Source organism: Lissotriton vulgaris, chromosome 4_1 (genome assembly GCF_964263255.1).
Source record: "Lissotriton vulgaris chromosome 4_1, aLisVul1.2, whole genome shotgun sequence".
Classification (NCBI taxonomy): domain Eukaryota; kingdom Metazoa; phylum Chordata; class Amphibia; order Caudata; family Salamandridae; genus Lissotriton; species Lissotriton vulgaris.
Window position 1 is genome coordinate 1,362,391,283 of NC_141691.1, and position 19,633 is coordinate 1,362,410,915.

The following is a 19,633-nucleotide window of genomic DNA, read 5'->3' on the forward strand; positions in this document are numbered from 1 at the left end:
TGTTGTTCAATATGCATACAGGTGTTTAGTACACATCCTTATATTACCCATATTAATTGTTCCAAAATTCTCAAATTCAAGGCCCATCAGCTATACGTACAAGTTGCTTACTTTCGGTAAGCATAGATCTGGTAGAGACGACTCTAGCTGTAGATTCCTTAACGTAGAATTATCAACAGGCGTTAGACTGGATCCGGAAAATGTTTGCCACAGCATCCCTGCGCGCCGGGCAACTCCGCCCTGACGTTATCCGCGTACATGACGTCAGCGAGGTCAAATAAGCCCCACCCCGGCGCTCCTACGTCAGTTTTCTTCAGAGGACTTTTCCGCGCCACAACGCAGAGCCATCAGAAACAAAACTGTGAGGGTATGGGAACAGTGTGCGAAAGAGCAGAAAAATAGAAAATAGAAACAGCACCATTAGGGAAATCGTCAGGCACCGCGGTATTGAAAGGCAGGGAAAGAGCAGAGCATCACTCTAAGAAGCAACTCTGCAAAGTATAGAGATATCCCCACTGGAGACAGAAAAACATATGGAAAAATGTCACGGCAGACCTCAACTAGTCTGCAACCACAATCTATAACAGTGAAGGGGAACAAGTCCGGGACAGATAAGTAACGACGAAATACCCCAAGACAATCCCATCAGAGAATGTTGCAACCCCTATAAAGAACGAAGGGCAGAGGCCCAGCCAAGAGACCCCAACCTAGAGGACTGCAAAGGAGTCAGAACCCCTAGCAATGAAAAGGGGAATTCAGAAGTAGGCCCTACAGTGGAATAAACAGAATGTAGGGACGCAGAAGTACATATGAATCCATCCTCCAATGACCAGAAAGGAAGGAATAGAACCAATAAACAGGATGAAGGCCTGCCAGGAAAGAAGTGAAAGAAGGCACTCACGGAAGACAAAGCCGCTCAAAGGAAGGTGAGTGCAGAAGACCAAGCTGAAGTTCCTCACAGAACGGGGAGGAAGGGCAGGTTGTGAAGGAATCTGCGGCAAGAATAGTCTCTACCAGATACATCGTAACCAAAGGTAAGTAACTCATACATCTGATACAGACAACTAGCCGCAGATTCCTTAACGTAGAATAGATACCCTAGCCATACCCAAAGGGAAGGATAGTCTGCGAGAGAACCTCACCCAAATTGAAATTAACACAGGGCCCCCACAGGGGATGTGTTAGGGGGGCAGGAGGGACAGCTCAGCCCCCACCAAGCAGAGGTAAGCAAGAACAAGAGAAGGTAAGGCCAGGAGACAGCAGCCTACCAGAGGTACAAGAGGCATCCGTCAGAAGAAACCCCCAGAGGAACCGCCAGTGCCAATGAGTACCAAAATAAGAAGGAACCACCCAAATCCAAGGAGAAGAGGTGGAAAACTGAGGCAGAGCCCACTGTAGGAAACACACACCCCGCCAAGGGGGGCAGTTGAACAGGCATCAGCCCAGAGGCAGCAGACAAGAATAGCCTACAGTCGAGATGCACAGGTGTGAAAATGAAGACACAGTGCGGCAAGCCCCAGAAAAGCGATGGGCAGGAGCACGCAAAGACACACAAAAGCCCACAGAAGGGGACAACAGCAACCAGACGTGTCCAGCTGACAGTTGGCACCACTAAGAAGTAGTGCACCCAGAACAAGCCAAGAGCAACCCGAACACAGGAGACCTTCTGGTTACCCTAGTCCGCCTGGAACACAAGGCAATGGCCAGGCCGGGACGTCGGCTAACAAGGTGGAGACACCCCAACACGATGCTGCAGAAGGCATACCAAAGCTTGCGTAGTGATTCATTAGACCCTGAGCAGGGCAGAACCTGGAGGAGTGAAAACAGCGCCAAGACAGAAGAAGAAAAATAAGAAGTCCACATCCCGCGGTATACAGTGATGCCTGAGAAAGCAAGGAACACAAGAAGGTGTCCTCATCCGCCCAGCTTAAGACAGAGCTACACAATAGCTAGAAGTACCCCACCTAGGGTATGACACCTCCCAAACAAACCATGGGAACATCTCTTAGGGAAAAAATCCTGCAGCAGAGGGAAAAAAACAAAAGGAACAAAGGAACCTGCAGAAGCACCATAGAGGGCTTACCAATCAGCCAAAGTTACACAGACGGCCCAATCTGAGGACCAATATTGCTTTTACCAAGAGCCAAAAAGAAAAATACACACAACTAGATTAAAAGGGCTGTACCAGCAGCCAACAGCAGAGGAGTCAACTGAAGGACCCTGAAGGTATCCACACAGAACACAAAACAGGCAGCCAACGAAACACTAGGCCGAAACAGCAAAGTGGGATAAATGCCTCCCCAAAGGCACCTGAGTGCCAGCAAGGCAAAGCCTGAGAAGGAGGAGTAGAGGAGGACAGAGCCCCGCAAGAAGTCTTTGAATAGGAGAATCTGTGTGGGTGATAAATAAAAGCACCCCATCAAATAGCAAGTCAACAAGACGCTCCCTAACATTCTCTGGAAAAACACCATCCCGCAACCACGCATTACGGCGGAGAGCTACAGAACTTGCCATAGTGCGACAGAGGGACTCAGAAACATCTAAGGCTGAACGAAGAATAAACGCAGCCAACTCCCGACCATCTAGCACATGGTGCCGCAGGTCCGCAGAGACAGCTTCCTGGGAGGAGCGAGACCGGAGGGACTCCATTGAATCCCACAGACTGGAGGTAGCCCTGGCCAGCACACAAAGTGTGTTGAGCGCTCGCAAGGCAGTACTAGTAGAAGCAAAGATGTTACACCCCCAGGAGTCCAACCATCCGGCCTCCCGTGAAGGAGAGAGTAACACCAAAGGCAAAGAATGAAAGGCAGTCTTCAGAGGAGGGCCCTGAGTCGAGGGGTGGAAGGAAAGGCAGACTGGATCGTGCGGAGCAGGACGGTGGCGGTGCAGGAGGGTCCGTGGAACCGGATCTCTGATGGCAGGATGCCCCGAGGCCCCCAGTAGAGTTGTGGAGCGAAGGCTCAAAAGGAAGAAGCAGCTCCCGTCCACCAAAGCCCTGGTGGAGGACCTCCAACAAATGGTCCATAGGAAATGGAGTGATCGGTTCGCCCATCCGTAAAATGCCAGCGGTCGAGGTAATGGCTCGGACAAAGGCAACACCCGCCTCCGTAGGACGGCGAGGGGGAGAGAGCAATTCCTCCGTAGGCGAAGGCTGCAAACTCAGCCGCCCATCCCAGAGTCCAGCTGGAGGAAGGAACGGCCATCCCCTGTAGCAGGGGCAATCCATGGACGAGTGGGGTACCTGAGGGGTCCCGGAGGAGGAGGAGAAGCCTGCGGGGCAACCAACCACGAGTTGCGGAAGAGAGGGTCAGAGGGTGGAGGCCACGGAGACTGCAAAGAGCCCTACCTAGAAGACGCCCGGGAAAAAGCTACTACTGCGTCCAGTCTCTGGTGAACAGGAGAAGAGGAGATGACAAACCTCCGGAGAAGAAGGGACATCCGGAGAGGAGTTGACGACCTGACGCCAGGACGGCACCGTGGAGTCCGCCACAGGCACCGATGTGTCCTCGATGGTTGCTGAAGAGGTCCCCAGGGGCGCTGAGACGACCTCCACCGCCAAGTGCTCGCTAGGAGCTGGGTCGGCCAAGAAAAGGCGCTGAAAAGGCACCGGCTCAACCTCAGACGGGCCAGCCTCCTGCAACACCACAGGGAACCCCGCAGGGATTTGCGGCGAGGCAGAGACGCCATGGGTCGAAAAGACCAACCCCGCAGGGCCGTAACTCGACGACACCACACCCCCACAACCTGAAGCCGAATTCGTTGGCGCCGGTACCAAAGCCGCTGGCGACTCCGCAGAAGGCCCCGCACAGGGCAAGGGATCCGCAGACGTCTCAGGGAGAGGACGGGGGGCCAAACAAGCCTGCAGAGCCATAGCATAGGCTTTCATCTGGGCCCGAGTCGCCCCGACGCCAAGAAACGGCGGATAGGGTGGTGACGGGCAAGGGTGCACCTCCCAGTGGGAATCTGCGCCCTCTGCCGACCGAGAACAAGACATCGGAGACAAACTGAAGGACCTACCAGCGGGCGAGGAACACCCTTGGGGTCGCGGCTATGGACGATGACGCAGTCACAATCGGTGGCTCCTGGCGTCCGAGGTAGGGGACGAACACTGTGACGAGACCGACCTGGACAAACGGGCTGACAGCAATTTCATCCGGCGCTTCCGTAGAGTCCGTAAAGTCATGGTGCTCGCCCAAACACAACATACACATCGGGTGAGGGTCTGTTGCCGACATCTGATGAGCACAAGAAGTACACGACTTGAAGCCCGAAAGCATTCGCACACTGTTCCACCTACACAAAGCGTAAAGAAGGCCTGAAAACAGGCAGGAACACTATCCGGATCCGCGTTGCACGCAGGAAAGAAGGAAACTGACGCACAAGTTTCTTACCTTCGGTTACGATATATCTGTAAGAAACAGTAGTTAGTGTTAGATTCCTTACCTTAGAATATCCCCAGGCGTCAGACTGGATCCGGAAAGTTTTGTGTAACAGTACCCCTGCGTGTCGGTAGGCGTCGTCTGCGGATCAGCGTCCGTCGTCGGCGTCGTTAGCGCCGGGATGACGTCGGAGTACTTAGACGCCGCCCTCGCGCACTGACGTCAGTTCTCATACACAGCTTTTCCGCGCCAAAAACGCAGAGCCATGATAAAAACCAACACTGGTGCCATAAAACTAGGGCCCTCAAAGGGCAGAACCTTAACCCTAGATATCGGTTCGCAGAACAGGGAGGATGGGTGGGGCGGTAAGGAATCTAACACTAACTACTGTTTCTTACAGATATATCGTTACCAAAGGTAAGTAACTTGTGCATCTGAAAGAAACAGGTTAGTGTAAGATTCCTTACCTTAGAATAGATACCCCGGCAATACCAACACCGGTGGTGGGTCTGCGAACCAAGATCACACCAGAAAGTCCTGGAGAACAGAACAGCCGAAAAAGCCATCTCTCCAGACTTGGCTGTCCAAGCAATAGTGTCTAGCGAACGTGTGCAGCGAGGCCCAAGTAGCTGCCTGACAGATGTCCTGCAAGGGGACTCCCCGACCCAGGGCAGTAGTAGCTGCCGTGGCCGAAGTAGAATGGGCATGCAGCTCCACAGGAGGCTCCTTTTTAGCCAGTGAATAACAAGCTTTTATGCACAAAATGTCACATCGAGAAATGGTTTGTTTGTGCACCGCCCGTCCCTTCTTAGCGTCCACGTAACCAACAAAGAGCTGGTCGTCCACCCGGAACAGGCGTGTGTGGTCCAGATAGAACAAGAGCGCACGTTTTGGGTCCAGACGGTGGAGCCTCTCTTCCTCTTTCGAGGGATGCAGAGGGGGAAAGAAGTTGGGCAAGGTGATGGACTGCAAAATGTTGAAGGCTGTGACTACCTTGGGCAGGAGAGAGGGACGCGTTCTCAAGACAACTTTGTCCGGATCGACAGAGAGGAAAGGAGGTCGAGAAGATAGAGCCTGGAGGTCACTCACTCTCGTGGCAGAGGTGATGGCAATCAAGAATGCAGTCTTAGGAGTTAGAAGACGAAGAGGGCAATTGTGAAGAGGCTCGAAAGGAGCGCACATCAAATAAGTCAGAACAAGGTTCAAGTCCCACTGAGGCATCACAAAAGGAACAGGAGGAAACATGTGAATGATGCCCTTCAAAAAGCAACTTACAACAGGGGACTTGAAAAGAGAAGGCTGATCAGGAAGCCTTAAAAAGGCCGAAATGGAAGAGAGGTAGCCTTTGATAGTGCCCAGAGCAAAGCCCTGCTACGTAAGAGAAAAAAGAAAGAGAACCTCTGAAAGAGGTGCAGAAAGGGGATCCATAGCCTTTGCTCTGCACCATGACACAAATTTGTTCCACCTGCAGGCGTATACCGATTTTATGGAGGGACGCCTGGCTGCAAGAATCACATCACAGACTTCAGGAGGCAAGTCAAATGGCCTCAACTGTCGCCGCTCAATCTCCACGCATGGAGGTGGAGGCTGGGCAGGTTCGTTTGGAGGACCGTCCCCTGCTGCTGCGACAGAAGTTCCTCCTGAAGAGGCAGACGAATCGGGGGATCGACTGACATGCTGAGTAGCTCGGAATACCAGTATCTTTGTGCCCAGTTCGGAGCCACAAGAATTACTTGGGCCCAGTCGCGCCTGATCTTCTTCAGCACTCTGGGCAGAAGTGGTATAGGTGGAAAGGCGTACAATAGACCACAGCTCCGCTCGCGACGAAAAGCGTCTCCGAGCAAGTGCTGCCTTGGAAATTCCAACGCGCAGAACTGATGACATTGCGAGTTCTCGTCTGTGGCGAATAGATCTAACCAAGGCTCTCCCCACTGCTGAAAGAGACCTTGCGCCACATCCGAGTTCGGACGCCATTCGTGATCCATCATGCACCGACGGCTGAGTTCGTCCGCCCTGGCGTTCAGGGAACCTGGCAGGTGTTGAACCACCAGGGAGACGTCCTGGTGTTCCAGCCATTGCCAGAGGCGCAGAGCCTCCTGACAAAGTGTCCACGACCCCACCCCGCCCTATTTGTTGCAGTACCACATGGCGATGGTGTTTTCCGTGAACACCTGCACTACACTTCCCCGGAGGGAAGGAAGGCTTTCAGTGCAAGCAGGATCGCCCACAGCTCCAGAAGGTTGATGTGGAGCAGGGACTCCGCCGGAAACCAGAGGCCTCTGATCTCCGCCTCTCCCATGTGGCCCCCACAACCCAGGAGGGACGCATCCGTCACAACTACGTGCTCGGGTTGGGGTAGGGAGAGGGATCTGCCGCTGACCCAATTGCGGTCCGTGAGCCACCACTGCAACTGTCTCGCAGTGCCATCCGAGATCAGGACGTGGTCGGACAGGTTGCCCTCATGCTGGGCCCACTGAAACTTCAGGTCCCACTGTAGAGCCCGCATCCGCCACCTGGCGTGATGCACCAGAAGGATGCAGGAGGCCATCAGCCCCAGAAGCTGCAGCGTCAACCTGACCGACACTCGGGATAAAGGCTGAAAGATCGGAATCAGAGCCTGAATATCCCGAACCCGCTGTTCGGGAGGATAACCCCGAAACTGCGCCGAATGCAGAACCGCTCCGATGAAGAGGAGCTTCTGAGAAGAACACAGGTGTGACTTGGGCACATTGATGGAGAACCCCCGCAGGTGCAGGAGGTTGGCCGGAGTTTGGAGGTGGTTGACAACTGTCTGGGGTGAGCCCGCCTTCAACAACCAGTCGTCGAGATAGGGGAAGACTGACACCCCTGATCTGCGCAGATGAGCTGCGACCACCGCCATCACTTTCGTGAACACCCGAGGGGCGCTTGTAAAGCCGAAGGGGAGCACAGTAAACTGAAAGTGCTCGTGGCCTACCTTGAACCACAGGTAATGCCGGTGGGCCGGCAGGACGGGGATGTGAAAATATGCGTCCTGCAAGTCCAACGCTACCATCCAGTCTCCAGGGTCTAGGGCAGCTAAGACCTGAGCCAAAGTCAGCATCCTGAACTTCTCCTTCCGGAGGAAGCCGTTGACGTTCCGCAGGTCCAAGATAGGGCGTAGGCCCCTTTTGCCCTTCTTGGGAACCAGAAATTAGTAGGAGTTCTTGGGAACCAGAAAGTAGTAGGAGTAACAACCACACCCTACTTCTGGCCCAGGAATGCGCTCGATGGCCCCCTTGGCCAAGAGACGTTATAGGAAACAGGGTTATACCCACTAGAGTCAAAGGGACCTGGGTAGTTATCAGTACAAAAGGAAGGGGACCCCTTCCCTTGGCCAAGAGGGCCGTAATTTCCTCTTGCAGAAGCTGCAAGTGATCCTTGGAAGGGTCGCCTCGAAGGGGAGGAAGTAGCCCCTTCGGACGATTTGCAGCACCCACCTGTCCGATGTGATGGTGCGCCAGTGGAGGAGGTGATGGGGGACCCTGCCCCCCACTGGCGTCAAATGGGCCTGAAAGCTCGGACTAGGAAGGCTTTGAGGCGGATGCTGCGGGGTTCGATGTGGAATTGCCTCGCCGCTGTCCCCTGGCACCGCCACAGAGGTTACCACGTCCCCCGCCGTGCTGGATGTTAGTCTGCGGCCCGTGGCCAAGAAAGGAGCAAAAGGCAGAAGTTTGCTGGCGCTGGCCTGACAGGCCCAAGGACTTGGCCGTAGCCCTGGAGTCCTGGAGTCCTTGAAACGCTCAAGCGCACTGTCTGCGTCGTCGCCAAAGAGGCGACGGCCATCAAACGGCATGTCCATGAGTGAGTTCTGGATATCAGCCGGAAAGTTGGCGGACCTCAGCAAGACGTGGCAGCGAACCGCCACCGCCGTGGAAATCGCCCTGTCCAGCGAGTCCGTGGTATCCAACCCACATCGAATAGAGTACCGTGCTGCATCTCGCCCTTCTGCAAGGGCTTGAGTGAGTTTTACCAGGGCCTCTTCCGGGCAACCCGGCAGCACGTCCGCAACCGTGTCCCACAGAGTGTGGATATAACTGCCCAAAAAGCAAGCAGTGTTGACCGACCGCAACCCCAAACTAAGTGAGGAGAACAGCTTCTTACCGAATTGCTCATACCTTTTGGATTCCCGATCAGGTGGAGCAGTCGGAAATGCGGTCTGGAAGTTAGAGGCCTGGATAACCAATCTCTCAGGGGTGGGGTGGCTGGACAGGAAGCTAGGGTCGTCCGGGGCCAGGCGGTGGCGTCTGGCCACGGTCCGATCTACATGGGGGGCCTCTAGCGGGCCTGGACCAAGTGCCCAACAGAACGTCAGTAAGAGCCTCATTAAAGGGCAATAGAGGCTCCGAAGAGCTTGCCTGCGGTTTAAGGACCTCGGTTAGGAGGTTAGGTTTCACGGCCGCGACAGGGAACTCAATAGCCAAGGCCTTGGCCGCCTTCGTCAACACCACGCTGTAAGCAGCCCCCTCCTCCGTAGCCACGGTAGGAGGGGAGACAAATCCAGTGTCCGGCGAAGTGTCCAGACCACTGGCCTCCCCTAGCTCAACTGCCCAGTCTTGATACGACTGGCACTCCCGTGCCAGAGGGTCCTCAGACCCCTCCCAATCCTACTCGCCTCCCATCTCCTCATAGTCATGTGCAAAGGATGGGGCCGGATCATAGAAGAATTGCTCTTCTCTCCGCGTCGAATGCAGCGTCGAGCGATGCCGGATCCGAACCGAGGGAGGGACCGGGGACGGCGTAGAGGGCGACACCCTAGGAGTCGGCGCCAGCGGAGGGGTCATAAGTTCGACCAGTGGCGACCCGGATCCAGTGGGGCGCTGCGGCGTCGAGACCGAAGTCGCCGACGGCGCCGAAGCACCCGATGGCGCCGGGGCCGAAGCCTTTGGCCCGCTTGGGCTTCGAGACAGGGTCGCGGGGCCCGAAGGCGCCATAGCGGTTCCCAACGGAGGAGAGAGCGACCTTATGGCCAAGGAAGGCCTCGTTCTTCTCTGGCGTCGCGTTCAGCCCAGGGACCGGTGGGTATGGGACTGGCCGGGGCGCCTGCGGCACCGGCGGAGCCGCATGGGCGGTGTTGCCCAAACCCCCGTCGCATCGTGCGAGCGTCAGGGGGAGTCGGAAGAACGATAAGGAATATGCTACTTACCAGTATGCATCTGTTCTTGGCATAGAGGGCTGCAGAGTGGTACATTATGAATAGATCGCCATCTGGTGTTGGGCTCGGATGATTGCACTTTGTTTTTCTCTTGGAGAGTCTTTTGTATCTTGGTGACTCCTCCCTTGGTTGGTAGTGCGCATGGGCATCGGCTCCATCCTTAGATTGTTTTGCCATAGTAGGGTTAGATGGAGTAGTATAGTAGAATACAGATAAGAGTGCCCATGTAAGTGTATCTAAATAAGATAATGTTGGAACAGACACAGGTTTCCGGGGAGGCTGGGAGGGCATGTACCACTCTGCAGCCCTCTATGCCAAGAACAGATGCATACTGGTAAGTAGCATATTCCGTTCGAGGCATATGGGCTGCAGATGGTACATTATGAATAGACTATACAGCAGTTCTCTCCCTAGCGGTGGTCGCCCGTGTCTGTTGCAACTGTCTGAAACAATGTTTTTAATACTGCTTGTCCCACTCTAGCTTGTTGTGTTGTGTGCACATCTACACAATAGTGTTTTGTGAAGGTGTGCGGTGTAACCCAGGTAGCTGCTTTGCATATGTCATCTAGTGGAATGTTTCCCAAAAATGCCATAGATGCTCCTAGTTTACGTGTAGAGTGAGCTCTAGGAGGAACAGTTAATGTTCTCTTTGCCTTTAAGTAGCATATTTGAATGCATTTTACAATCCATCTGGCAATGCCAGCTTTGGAGATGTGATTGCCTTTATGTGTAGGAGAAAACGCAACAAATAGCTGTTTTGTCTTTCTGAAAGTTTGTGTTCTTTCTATATAGTACAATATGGCCCTTCTAACATCCAATGTATGTAGGGCTCTTTCTGCTACTGTTTGTGGTTTTGGAAAGAAAACCGGTAATTCCACTGACTGATTGATGTAGAATGCTGAAATAACCTTCGGTAAGAATTTTGGGTTTGTTCTAAGAACCACTTTATTTTGGTGTAGCTGCATAAATGGTTCTTGAATCGTAAAAGCCTGCAGTTCACTTACTCTTCTAAGTGACGTGATAGCTATGAGGAAGGCCACCTTCCATGTAAGGAATTGTATTTCACACCTATGCATAGGTTCAAAGGGTGGCCCCATTAGTCTGGTAAGCACTATGTTGAGATTCCAGACTGGGGAAGGTGGTATTCTTGGTGGGATGACTCTTTTGAGTCCTTCCATGAAAGCTTTAATTGCTGGTACTTTAAACAGTGAAAGATGTTGCCTGTTTTGTAGGTACGCCGCTATGGCTGCGAGATGAACTCTGATAGAGGTATATGCTAGGTTACATTGCTGTAAGTGTAGTAAATAGCAAATGATTTGTTTAGTGGATGCGTCCAGAGGGTTGATGTGCTTACTGTTACAGTGTATAGCAAACCTCTTCCATTTTGCTGCATAGCATGCTCTGGTGGTAGGACGTCTTGCTTGTTTAATGATTTCCATGCATTCTGGTGGTAAATCTAAATACCCAAACTCTATGACTTCAGGAGCCAGATCGCTAGGTTCAGTTGTTTGGGATCTGGGTGCATTATTTCTCCATGGTTCTGTGTAAGATGCATGGGTAATAATCTTAGCTTTTGATGTGGTACTTGTGAGAGTTGTAGCAGCGTGGTGAACCACGGCTGTCTTGCCCACGTGGGTGCCACTAGTATCATTGTCATTGAGTGTTGCTGCAGTTTCCGAACCAGTAACGGAATTAGTGGTAGAGGAGGGAATGCGTAAGCAAATTTGTTGGACCAATTTATCCACAGTGCATTGCCCTGGGACCGGTGGTGTGGGTACCTGGATGCGAAGTTTTTGCATTTTGCGTTCTGATGATTGGCAAACAGATCTATCTCTGGTTGCCCCCATTTTTGGAAGAATGGCTGCAGTATTTGGTCGTGCAGCTCCCATTCGTGTACTTGTTCTGACTGTCTGCTTAGGATGTCTGCTATCTGATTTTGAACTCCTGGTAGGTGTTCCGCTAACAGGTAGATCTTTTGAGGAATGGCCCATCTCCATATGTCCTGTGCTAGTCTGGACAGTTGGAGAGAGTGTCCCCCCCCCTGTTTTTGAATATAATACATTGCAGTCATGTTGTCTGTTCTGATCAGGACTGCTTTGCTTGTTATTTGCATTTGGAAAGCTTTTAGTGCTAGAAATATTGCTAATAGTTCTAGGTAGTTTATGTGCAGTTTCTTTTGCTGCACACTCCACTTCCCCTGCACTGTGTATCTGTCCATATGCGCTCCCCATCCGGAGAGCGATGCGTCCGCTGTTATTATCACTTGTGGAATTGGCTCTAGGAACGACCGTCCCTTGGAAATGTTTTCTGTGTTCCACCACTTCAGAGAGCGATACGTCCGGTCGTCTACCAACACCAGATCTGTAATCTGACCTTGAGCCTGATTCCACTGTGTCGCTAGACACTCTTGTAGTGGGCGCATTTGTAGTTTGGCATGTGGTATTAGCAGTATGCAGGAGGACATCATGCCTAATAGTTGCATAAACACTCGTGCTGGTAGTGAGTGTTGTGGTTGAAATCTTTGTATTAACCCGACCATTGTCTGTACTCTGATTGGGTTGGGGTATGCTATTGCCTTTTCTATGTCTACTGTAGCCCCCAGGTATTGCTGAATCTGGTTTGGTTGCAGGTGTGATTTTTTGTAGTTCACCGTGAACCCTAGGTGGTGCAGCAATTGAATTGTCTTCTGTGTGTTGTGAAGACATTCTTCTTTTGACTTGGCCTTTATTAGCCAGTCGTCCAGATATGGGAAGACATGTATTTGTTGTCTTCTTAGGTGTGCTGCCACCACAGCTAGGCATTTTGTGAAAACTCTTGGTGCTGTTGTGACACCGAACGGAAGGACTTTGAACTGATAGTGTTGTCCTTCTAACACAAACCTTAGGTATTTCCTGTGGGCTTTGTGAATTGGGATATGAAAGTAAGCGTCTTTTAGATCCAGTGTAGAAAGAAAGTCCCCTTTCTTCAGTAAAGGGAGTACTTGTTGGAGCGTGACCATGTGGAAATGCTCCGAATTTATGTAAGCATTGAGAGGTCTGAGGTCTAATATTGGTCTTAGGGACCCGTCCTTTTTGGGGATCAGGAAGTATAGAGAGTATACTCCTGTTCCTTGTTGATCCTCTGGGACCTTCTCTATTGCATGCTTTTGTAGAAGTGCTAGAACTTCTTCTCTTAACAATGTCAGATGATCTTGACTCATTGGACGCTGTTTGGGGGGGATGTTTGGTGGGGTAGCTGTGAGTTCTAGGCAATAACCATGTTGGATAATTTGTCTCACCCACTTGTCTGATGTGATGTTTTCCCAGACAGGTAGGAACTGTGATAGACGTCCCCCGACCGGTGTTATGTGGTCTGGGGGGAGTTCTATGAAGTCACTGTTTTGGTGTTGAGGCGTTGCGGTTGTTATTATTTCCGCGGCCTCTACCCTTATTGTTGTTACCTCTGTAACTGCCTCTTGAATTACCTCTGGGTGATGTTGGTGTGAAAGAGGTGGATTGCTGATTCGTTCCTGTATTCTTTGAGCCCCCTCTATAGGTGGATCTACGAAAGGAACCTCTGTGTGTTGGCTGTTGCAATGCTCCCATTGACTTAGCCGTTTCTGTATCTTTCTTCATTTTTTCTAAGGTCTCGTCTGTGCTTGAGCCAAACAGTGTCTTCTGATCAAATGGTTTGTTCAGTAGGGCTGTTTGTACTTCTTGTTTGAATCCTGAGATTCTAAGCCATGCATGCCTTCTTAACATGACACTGGTGTTTATAGATCTTGCTGCAGTGTCTGCTGCGTCTAATGCACACTTAATGGAAGTATTGGTTATTATTTTTCCTTCCTGTATTAATTGATCTGCCTTTTTCTGATGTTCTTTTGGGAGATGTGTGAGAAGTTTTTCTAACTCATCATAATGTGCCCTGTCGTAACGTGCGAGTAGTGCTTGTGTATTGGCTATACGCCAGCTATTCGCTGCCTGTGATGCTACTCTTTTGCCTGATGCATCTATTAACTTTGACTCTTTATCTGGTGGAGGAGCCTCTCCTGTAGATAATGAATTTGCTCTTTTACGAGCGTTTGAGACCACCAGCGAGTCTAGAGGTACATGCCCTTTAATAAATATTGGGTCCTTTGGAGCCGCTTTGTATTTTTTATCAATTCTTGGGTTTAACACCCTGGCTCTCACTGGGTTTTCGAATATTTCCTCTGTGTGACTAAGAAGACCCTTCAACATATGAAGAGTACCTGATGTTCTCTGTGCATTAGGTAGAGTCTCTAACAAGAAATCCTCTATTTGAGGTTCTGTATGCATATCTAGTTTGTGATATTTTGCTGCCCTATTAATGAGCTGCACAAAACCTGTGTTATCATCAGGTGGTGAAGGCTTTGAGGGATATAGCTCTGGGTCGTTGTCCTCATCTGACCCTACGTCATAATTTTCCCATGGATCCTCCTCATCTGGGATAGTTTCGTCATCCCCTTGAGGTTCTCCCTCCCCTAGATCACTGTCTACCTCTGACTGAGGTGTAGCTGGTCTTGGTGTGGAAGGTGTAGGAATATTTGGCCTATTGTGAGGAATAGGAGAAGAGGGTGTGACTCTAGGTCGAGGAGAAGCAGGAGGAGTTATATTTGTCCCCATTGTTCTCTTTTTTGAAGGAAGAGGTTTATCTTCTGACTGTTCACTCTTTCTCTTCTTCGTGACCACTTTCCCAGTTTGTGGATCAATAAACAAGATCTTTTGTTTGGGATCTGTCTGTTGCTCCTGAATCGGTACCGAAGATCCTGGTTCCGAGAGGTGCTTTTGTTTTCGATCGTCAGATCTTGTTGTTTTCGACACCGAATGTCTGCTCGATTCCGACTTTCTGGGTATCGAGTGTCTTTTGGGCGATAAATCATATTTATGTTTCGACATGGAATGTTTCGATACCGAGCTTTCCCTTGTTTGTAGCCTCGGTGCCGAAGTCGATGTCGCCCTTTTCTCGGATCCGACATGGTGGGAGTCCGAGTGTTTCGGTTTCGTTGCCGGGCCCGAGGGCGGGGCGTCGGAAACTTTTTTCTGCGGTTTGACCGGGCCCGAGGGCGGGGTCGTTTCCGTACGGGGTCGGTTTTTCGGTAAGGGGACGTCGTCACTCACGGTTTGTTGCTCGATGAGTTCTTCGGCCTCCGACTGGTCCCCTTCCGACCCCGACTGGTCCTCTTCTTCCTCGATTTGCTCGTCTCCGAACAGCTCCGGGATCGCATCCGCCTGCATTCTGGAAACCTCGTGTCTTCGAGCTCGACGATTTCTAATCGTTAGCTTGGAGGAGAATGCTGCACAGGCTTCGCAGTCCCTGGATTCGTGTTCAGGCGATAGACAGAGGTTGCACACCTCGTGTAGGTCCTTGTGTGGGAACTTAGCACCACACGTTGGACATTTTTTGAATGGAGTCCTTTCCATGGACTCCGGGCTTGACTGCGTCGAGAAAGGTCTCCTGTTCTTCGACGTAGATCCAAGTTTTTCTCTTCGATTTTGAATTTGCAACGCGTCGGAATGGAAATGAACGCGTTCGATAACAATACCGTCGAATTGGAAAGGGAATACGCGCCGATAAATCACTTTCTTCTGAAGTTGATCTGGAGCGTCTCGATCCTCATCCGAACCCGATGGCGGAAAAAAACAATCTAAGGATGGAGCCGATGCCCATGCGCACTACCAACCAAGGGAGGAGTCACCAAGATACAAAAGACTCTCCAAGAGAAAAACAAAGTGCAATCATCCGAGCCCAACACCAGATGGCGATCTATTCATAATGTACCATCTGCAGCCCATATGCCTCGAACCGTCTTTTTGACTTCTTGTGCCTCTTACCTGAGGACTTGGAGCCTGACGAATGGTGTTGACTGGCCAAGCTGTGATGACTGTGGCCCCATGACCGGTCCTTCGACCTCCTCCTCGACCGGGACTGCGAACTGCGCAGAGCTGACTGCCGGTGCTCGAGGCGCTTACGGGACAGCTCTCGATTAGCCTTCGACGTCAAGGCCCAAAAGTCGAGGCACTACTTGTCGTCGTGGTCGGCCCCAAGGCACTAAAGGCACCGACAGTGGGGGTCGGTAACCAACATCAGGCGGTGACAATCGGCACAGGGTTTGAAATCGGGCTTCCCTATCTGCACCAAGAGTCAACCGACTCAAAAAAGGATCCAAAAGGGATCGAAAAAGTTAGTCAAAAAGTGACTAAGTAATAATGCTTTTTCCGGATCTGCGCTTGCTGGCGCGAAAAAAAGAAGAACCGACGTGAGCGCGCGAGGGCGGCATCTAAGTACTCAGACAACGTCATCCCGGCGCCAACGACGCCGGCGACTGACGCGGAGCTACAGACGATGCCTACCGACGCGCAGGGGTACTGCTACGCAAAACTTTTCGGATCCAGTCTGACGCCTGGGGATATTCTAAGGTAAGGAATCTAACACTAACCTGTTTCTTTCAGATGTAGGCGCGCCGGGATGGGACTTGTGTGACCTCACGGACGTCACGTACGCAGACAACATCAGGGTGGAGTCACGTGATGCCGTCCCTGCTGGCGCGCAGGGATGCTGTGGCAAAAACTTTCTGGATCCAGACTCACGGCTGGGGATAATTCTACGTTAAGGAATATGCGGCTAGTAGTCTCCATCAGATAAGTCGTTTTGGATTTTATTTATGAATGACAATAAATGCACCATAATTGAATTAACTTCCTTGGCATATTAATGCCAAAAAGCAGACTGGCAGTCATCAACTTCATCCTCCAAACATCACTAATGGGTGCAAACACTTAATCCGCCATTCATGCTCTTCTTTTGAGATGTATTCTAGCCGATACAGAATCCTGGGTTGGTTCTGCAATTGTTAACTGGGACTGATAAGCTCAGATTACCTACTAGAGCATATGCCAGCATATAAAATCAGTTTATGCTTTCTCCTTAATACTGATAGTCGTCAAGATTTTTCCACCTTTCTTGATGCCTCAATTGCTATCATACATAACACCACAACTTTCTTCCTCTTTCCATGAAAAACTCCAATGTCAGTGCTATATTAGAAAAAAAATCAGGCTTTAGTGCATCTGCGTAATCTCAGGCAAAATGGTAACACACACCACAGATTCATTTGTTCAATCAACTTGTAGTATACCCTTACACCGAAATGTTAAAGGCCATAAATATATTTCAGAAACGTATCTATGTCCACAGAAATTTATATATGCTTCAAAGTGCAGCTAGCGTGCAGCTACGTCTTGAAGGTTCACTGAATAAAAAGACTCACCAAGGTAATTTGAACCTCTCCTCCAGTTGCATACACATCACCTTCATGATCTCCATGAAGAAGGAACTGTACAATGCTTCCATGATATAAGGGAAGTGTTTTAATTGATTTCACCTAAAGATGAAAAATTAACAACATCAAAATGTATAAATTAAATTATACTTTAAAATGAAAAAGTGCAACAAACCAAAACAAATACTAAAGTATGTAAACCTGACTCTTATTTATCAGCTGTCACCTATTGTCAAAAAATGCAAACGTCACACCTTCGTGCTAGACAGGAGATGGTCATTACATTCTATTAAAAAGCACGCAGCTTGTAAACTGCTTGTATCAGTTGACGTGATTTGCTCTATCACTTCCCATGCGGCACGTCAACCTAAGTTCTAAATGCTAAGACCACTACCAGCCCTTGTTGCTTTACCAGCCAGGATGGAAAGTGGCCATTTTTAATGCGCATAGGAAATAATAATAAAAAATACATCACAAATGTATCTTATCTTTGGTCTTCCCAATTCCAGCTAATGAGATTAGGTCTATCAAACATAATATGTTCTCAGAGAACAAAAACTTGTGTGTATGCGCTAGGCTTCAGGTACCCACATAAACAACCATTTTTTTAAGCTCAGGTATGTGCATTAATGAGCTAATATTTCCAGAACAAACACAGAGCAGCCAAAAAGACTGATTGATCAAAGGTGACAGAGGTTGTCATTGCTTTGGTGGATTGGACAAGACGTACAGTTCGGTAGCTTCAGTATCAATCTTTCTGATGTGTAATTTATATTTTTTGAAGAGTTCCTCATTGCTTATATCCGTCCAGGTGCCAGACTGGTTAAATGAAAACTTAAACAGTTCTCCTGTGCTGCATAGTTGGTGCCTCTGCTTCAGGATTCACCCAGGATATGACATCATATAAGGCACCACCCCAGCCCACTAATGTTAATTCCATCCTTTTGTGCTCGATGCCCTCAGAGGCAGATACGAGGCTGACTTGTTTGATAGAAACTGCAGATTTTAGGAACTAAATTAGGACCTTATTGAGGGTTGCAACAATCTTACAACCCACTCCTCAGAATGGACAGTATCGGTGAAGAATCTGTAGGTGTTCGCGTTGGCCATGGATCCCCTTGCAGCCTGGGTGGAAAGTGGCCATTTTTAATGCCACGCACATTTCCATGGCTTTGAGTGGTCTAGAGAGATTTCCGACCGCATTGCACTCTATGCAGACCATGTCCTATTCTTCCTCACACGACCAGATAGGTCGGGTTCAGACTACTCCGAATTATGCAAATCTTCAGAGAGACGTCTGGTCTCTATATGAATGCCCACACATCATATCTGTGGTTTCTACGGGGCGTAGGATCTGTGGGTGAATGTGCATGCGAGGTGATGACAGTGCATGTGGGATTTAAGTATCTTGGGGTCTTTTTGTCATCCTCCCAACCTATATCTTGGTAAAGGAATCCGGCCCGCTGTGGACACAGATGAAGAAACAGACCCGCTCCTGGTCCCATTACCACTCTCCCTGTTTGGCAGATCTGCCATCTTTAAGATTGTCACACTGAGAGGCGTGGTCAAGATGGTGGCGTGGTACGATGCTTACTTTTAGGCTCCTGCCCGCTTTGTCCTTTTCCGAAACGGCACAGCACGGCACGGCTCCAAGAGGGCCCGATTAGCGTAGGACCGAGCTTGCAGGACCGAGGGACATCTACCGGTCCGGTCTGAGCCTGCTCCTGGGCTTTCAACGGGGACGGCTGAGACGGAGAGGCAGATCCGCCCGCTATCACGAGCGCGGCTCAACAACGCGGCGCTTCGGATCGGATCGTCGAGGCCGGCTTCCCTTTTCTCGGATCTCCTCGCTGGCCCCTTATCTATCAGCACAGCGGGTGCTGGGACCGCTAAGATCTGGCCCATGACCCGGTGAGTGGCTGCTAACATTGTCTACCTTGGCGCCACGGCGGGAACCCCGGGCCTACCGGGCGGGCTGGGCCAAGAATCACTGGCATCGAGTGGTAGCAAGCCGGGCGGACGAGGGCAGAAGACGGCGGCAAATCACCCGAGTGCCGAGGCCTGTGGTGCGGCCTTTGCGGCTCGGCGCCCCCCACTGAGCTGTGATTGCGGGGGGGGGCCTGCAGTGCATGGAGGAACTTATTTACCCCACTCTTGACCACCGGCTCTGCGATCGTAGGAGCACCTGGAAAGGGGTCGCGGCTGGTCTCCGTGGCCGAAGGAGGCGATTGGGGGCGGCTGGTGCTGCGGCCCTGGGGCGGGTGGCGGCCCACACTGGAGAGTGCTCACTCGCATTCGGCTGCCCGCTGTTGCGCTGTGGATTGCCGGGGGTCTTTGGGACCTACGCTGCACTGGGGTCCCCATACCCTCAGGGGCCAGGAGCGTGAGGTCGGGGCCTGGATACACCCCCGCTTAAATCGGTCCTTGAGCTGCTTGAGATACGGCTCTCTGTGTCGCCGGCTTGGATCGCGGGGTCCCTCCACCGCGGTGGACTAGGGACAAGGGGCCCGGAGCCCGCTTCGGCGAGGAGTTGAACACGTTGCTGCCCACCCTTCACTGTGCGCTGCAGCGGCTGCTGACGGGACGACCCCTGGTGTTGGGGGGTCTGGGGTACCCCCTGGACCTAAGAAGTGGAAATCCTAGCTTGGGCCGTAGGCGACTACCCCACAACACAGACAAGCGGCCCTACTGCACCCGCTGCCGAACACGGGTGGACCCCCTCATGGTTGTCAGTCCTGTCGTTCTGGGACGACAAACTGTATTCAGAGACTGCTTTTAATTCCATTCTGTTTGGGTTAGGGT

General features: G+C 51.2%; 1 protein-coding gene across 1 annotated transcript in view; it reads right to left on the reverse strand.

Moving 5' to 3' along the window:
• SMCHD1 (structural maintenance of chromosomes flexible hinge domain containing 1) overlaps positions 1-19,633 on the reverse strand; it is a 2,274,803-nt gene that overhangs the window by 1,768,244 nt on the left and 486,926 nt on the right. The window contains exon 14 of the mRNA XM_086965602.1: positions 16,820-16,933. Coding sequence (XP_086821728.1) covers positions 16,820-16,933 — 114 coding nt within the window. The remainder of the gene's footprint in view (positions 1-16,819; positions 16,934-19,633) is intronic.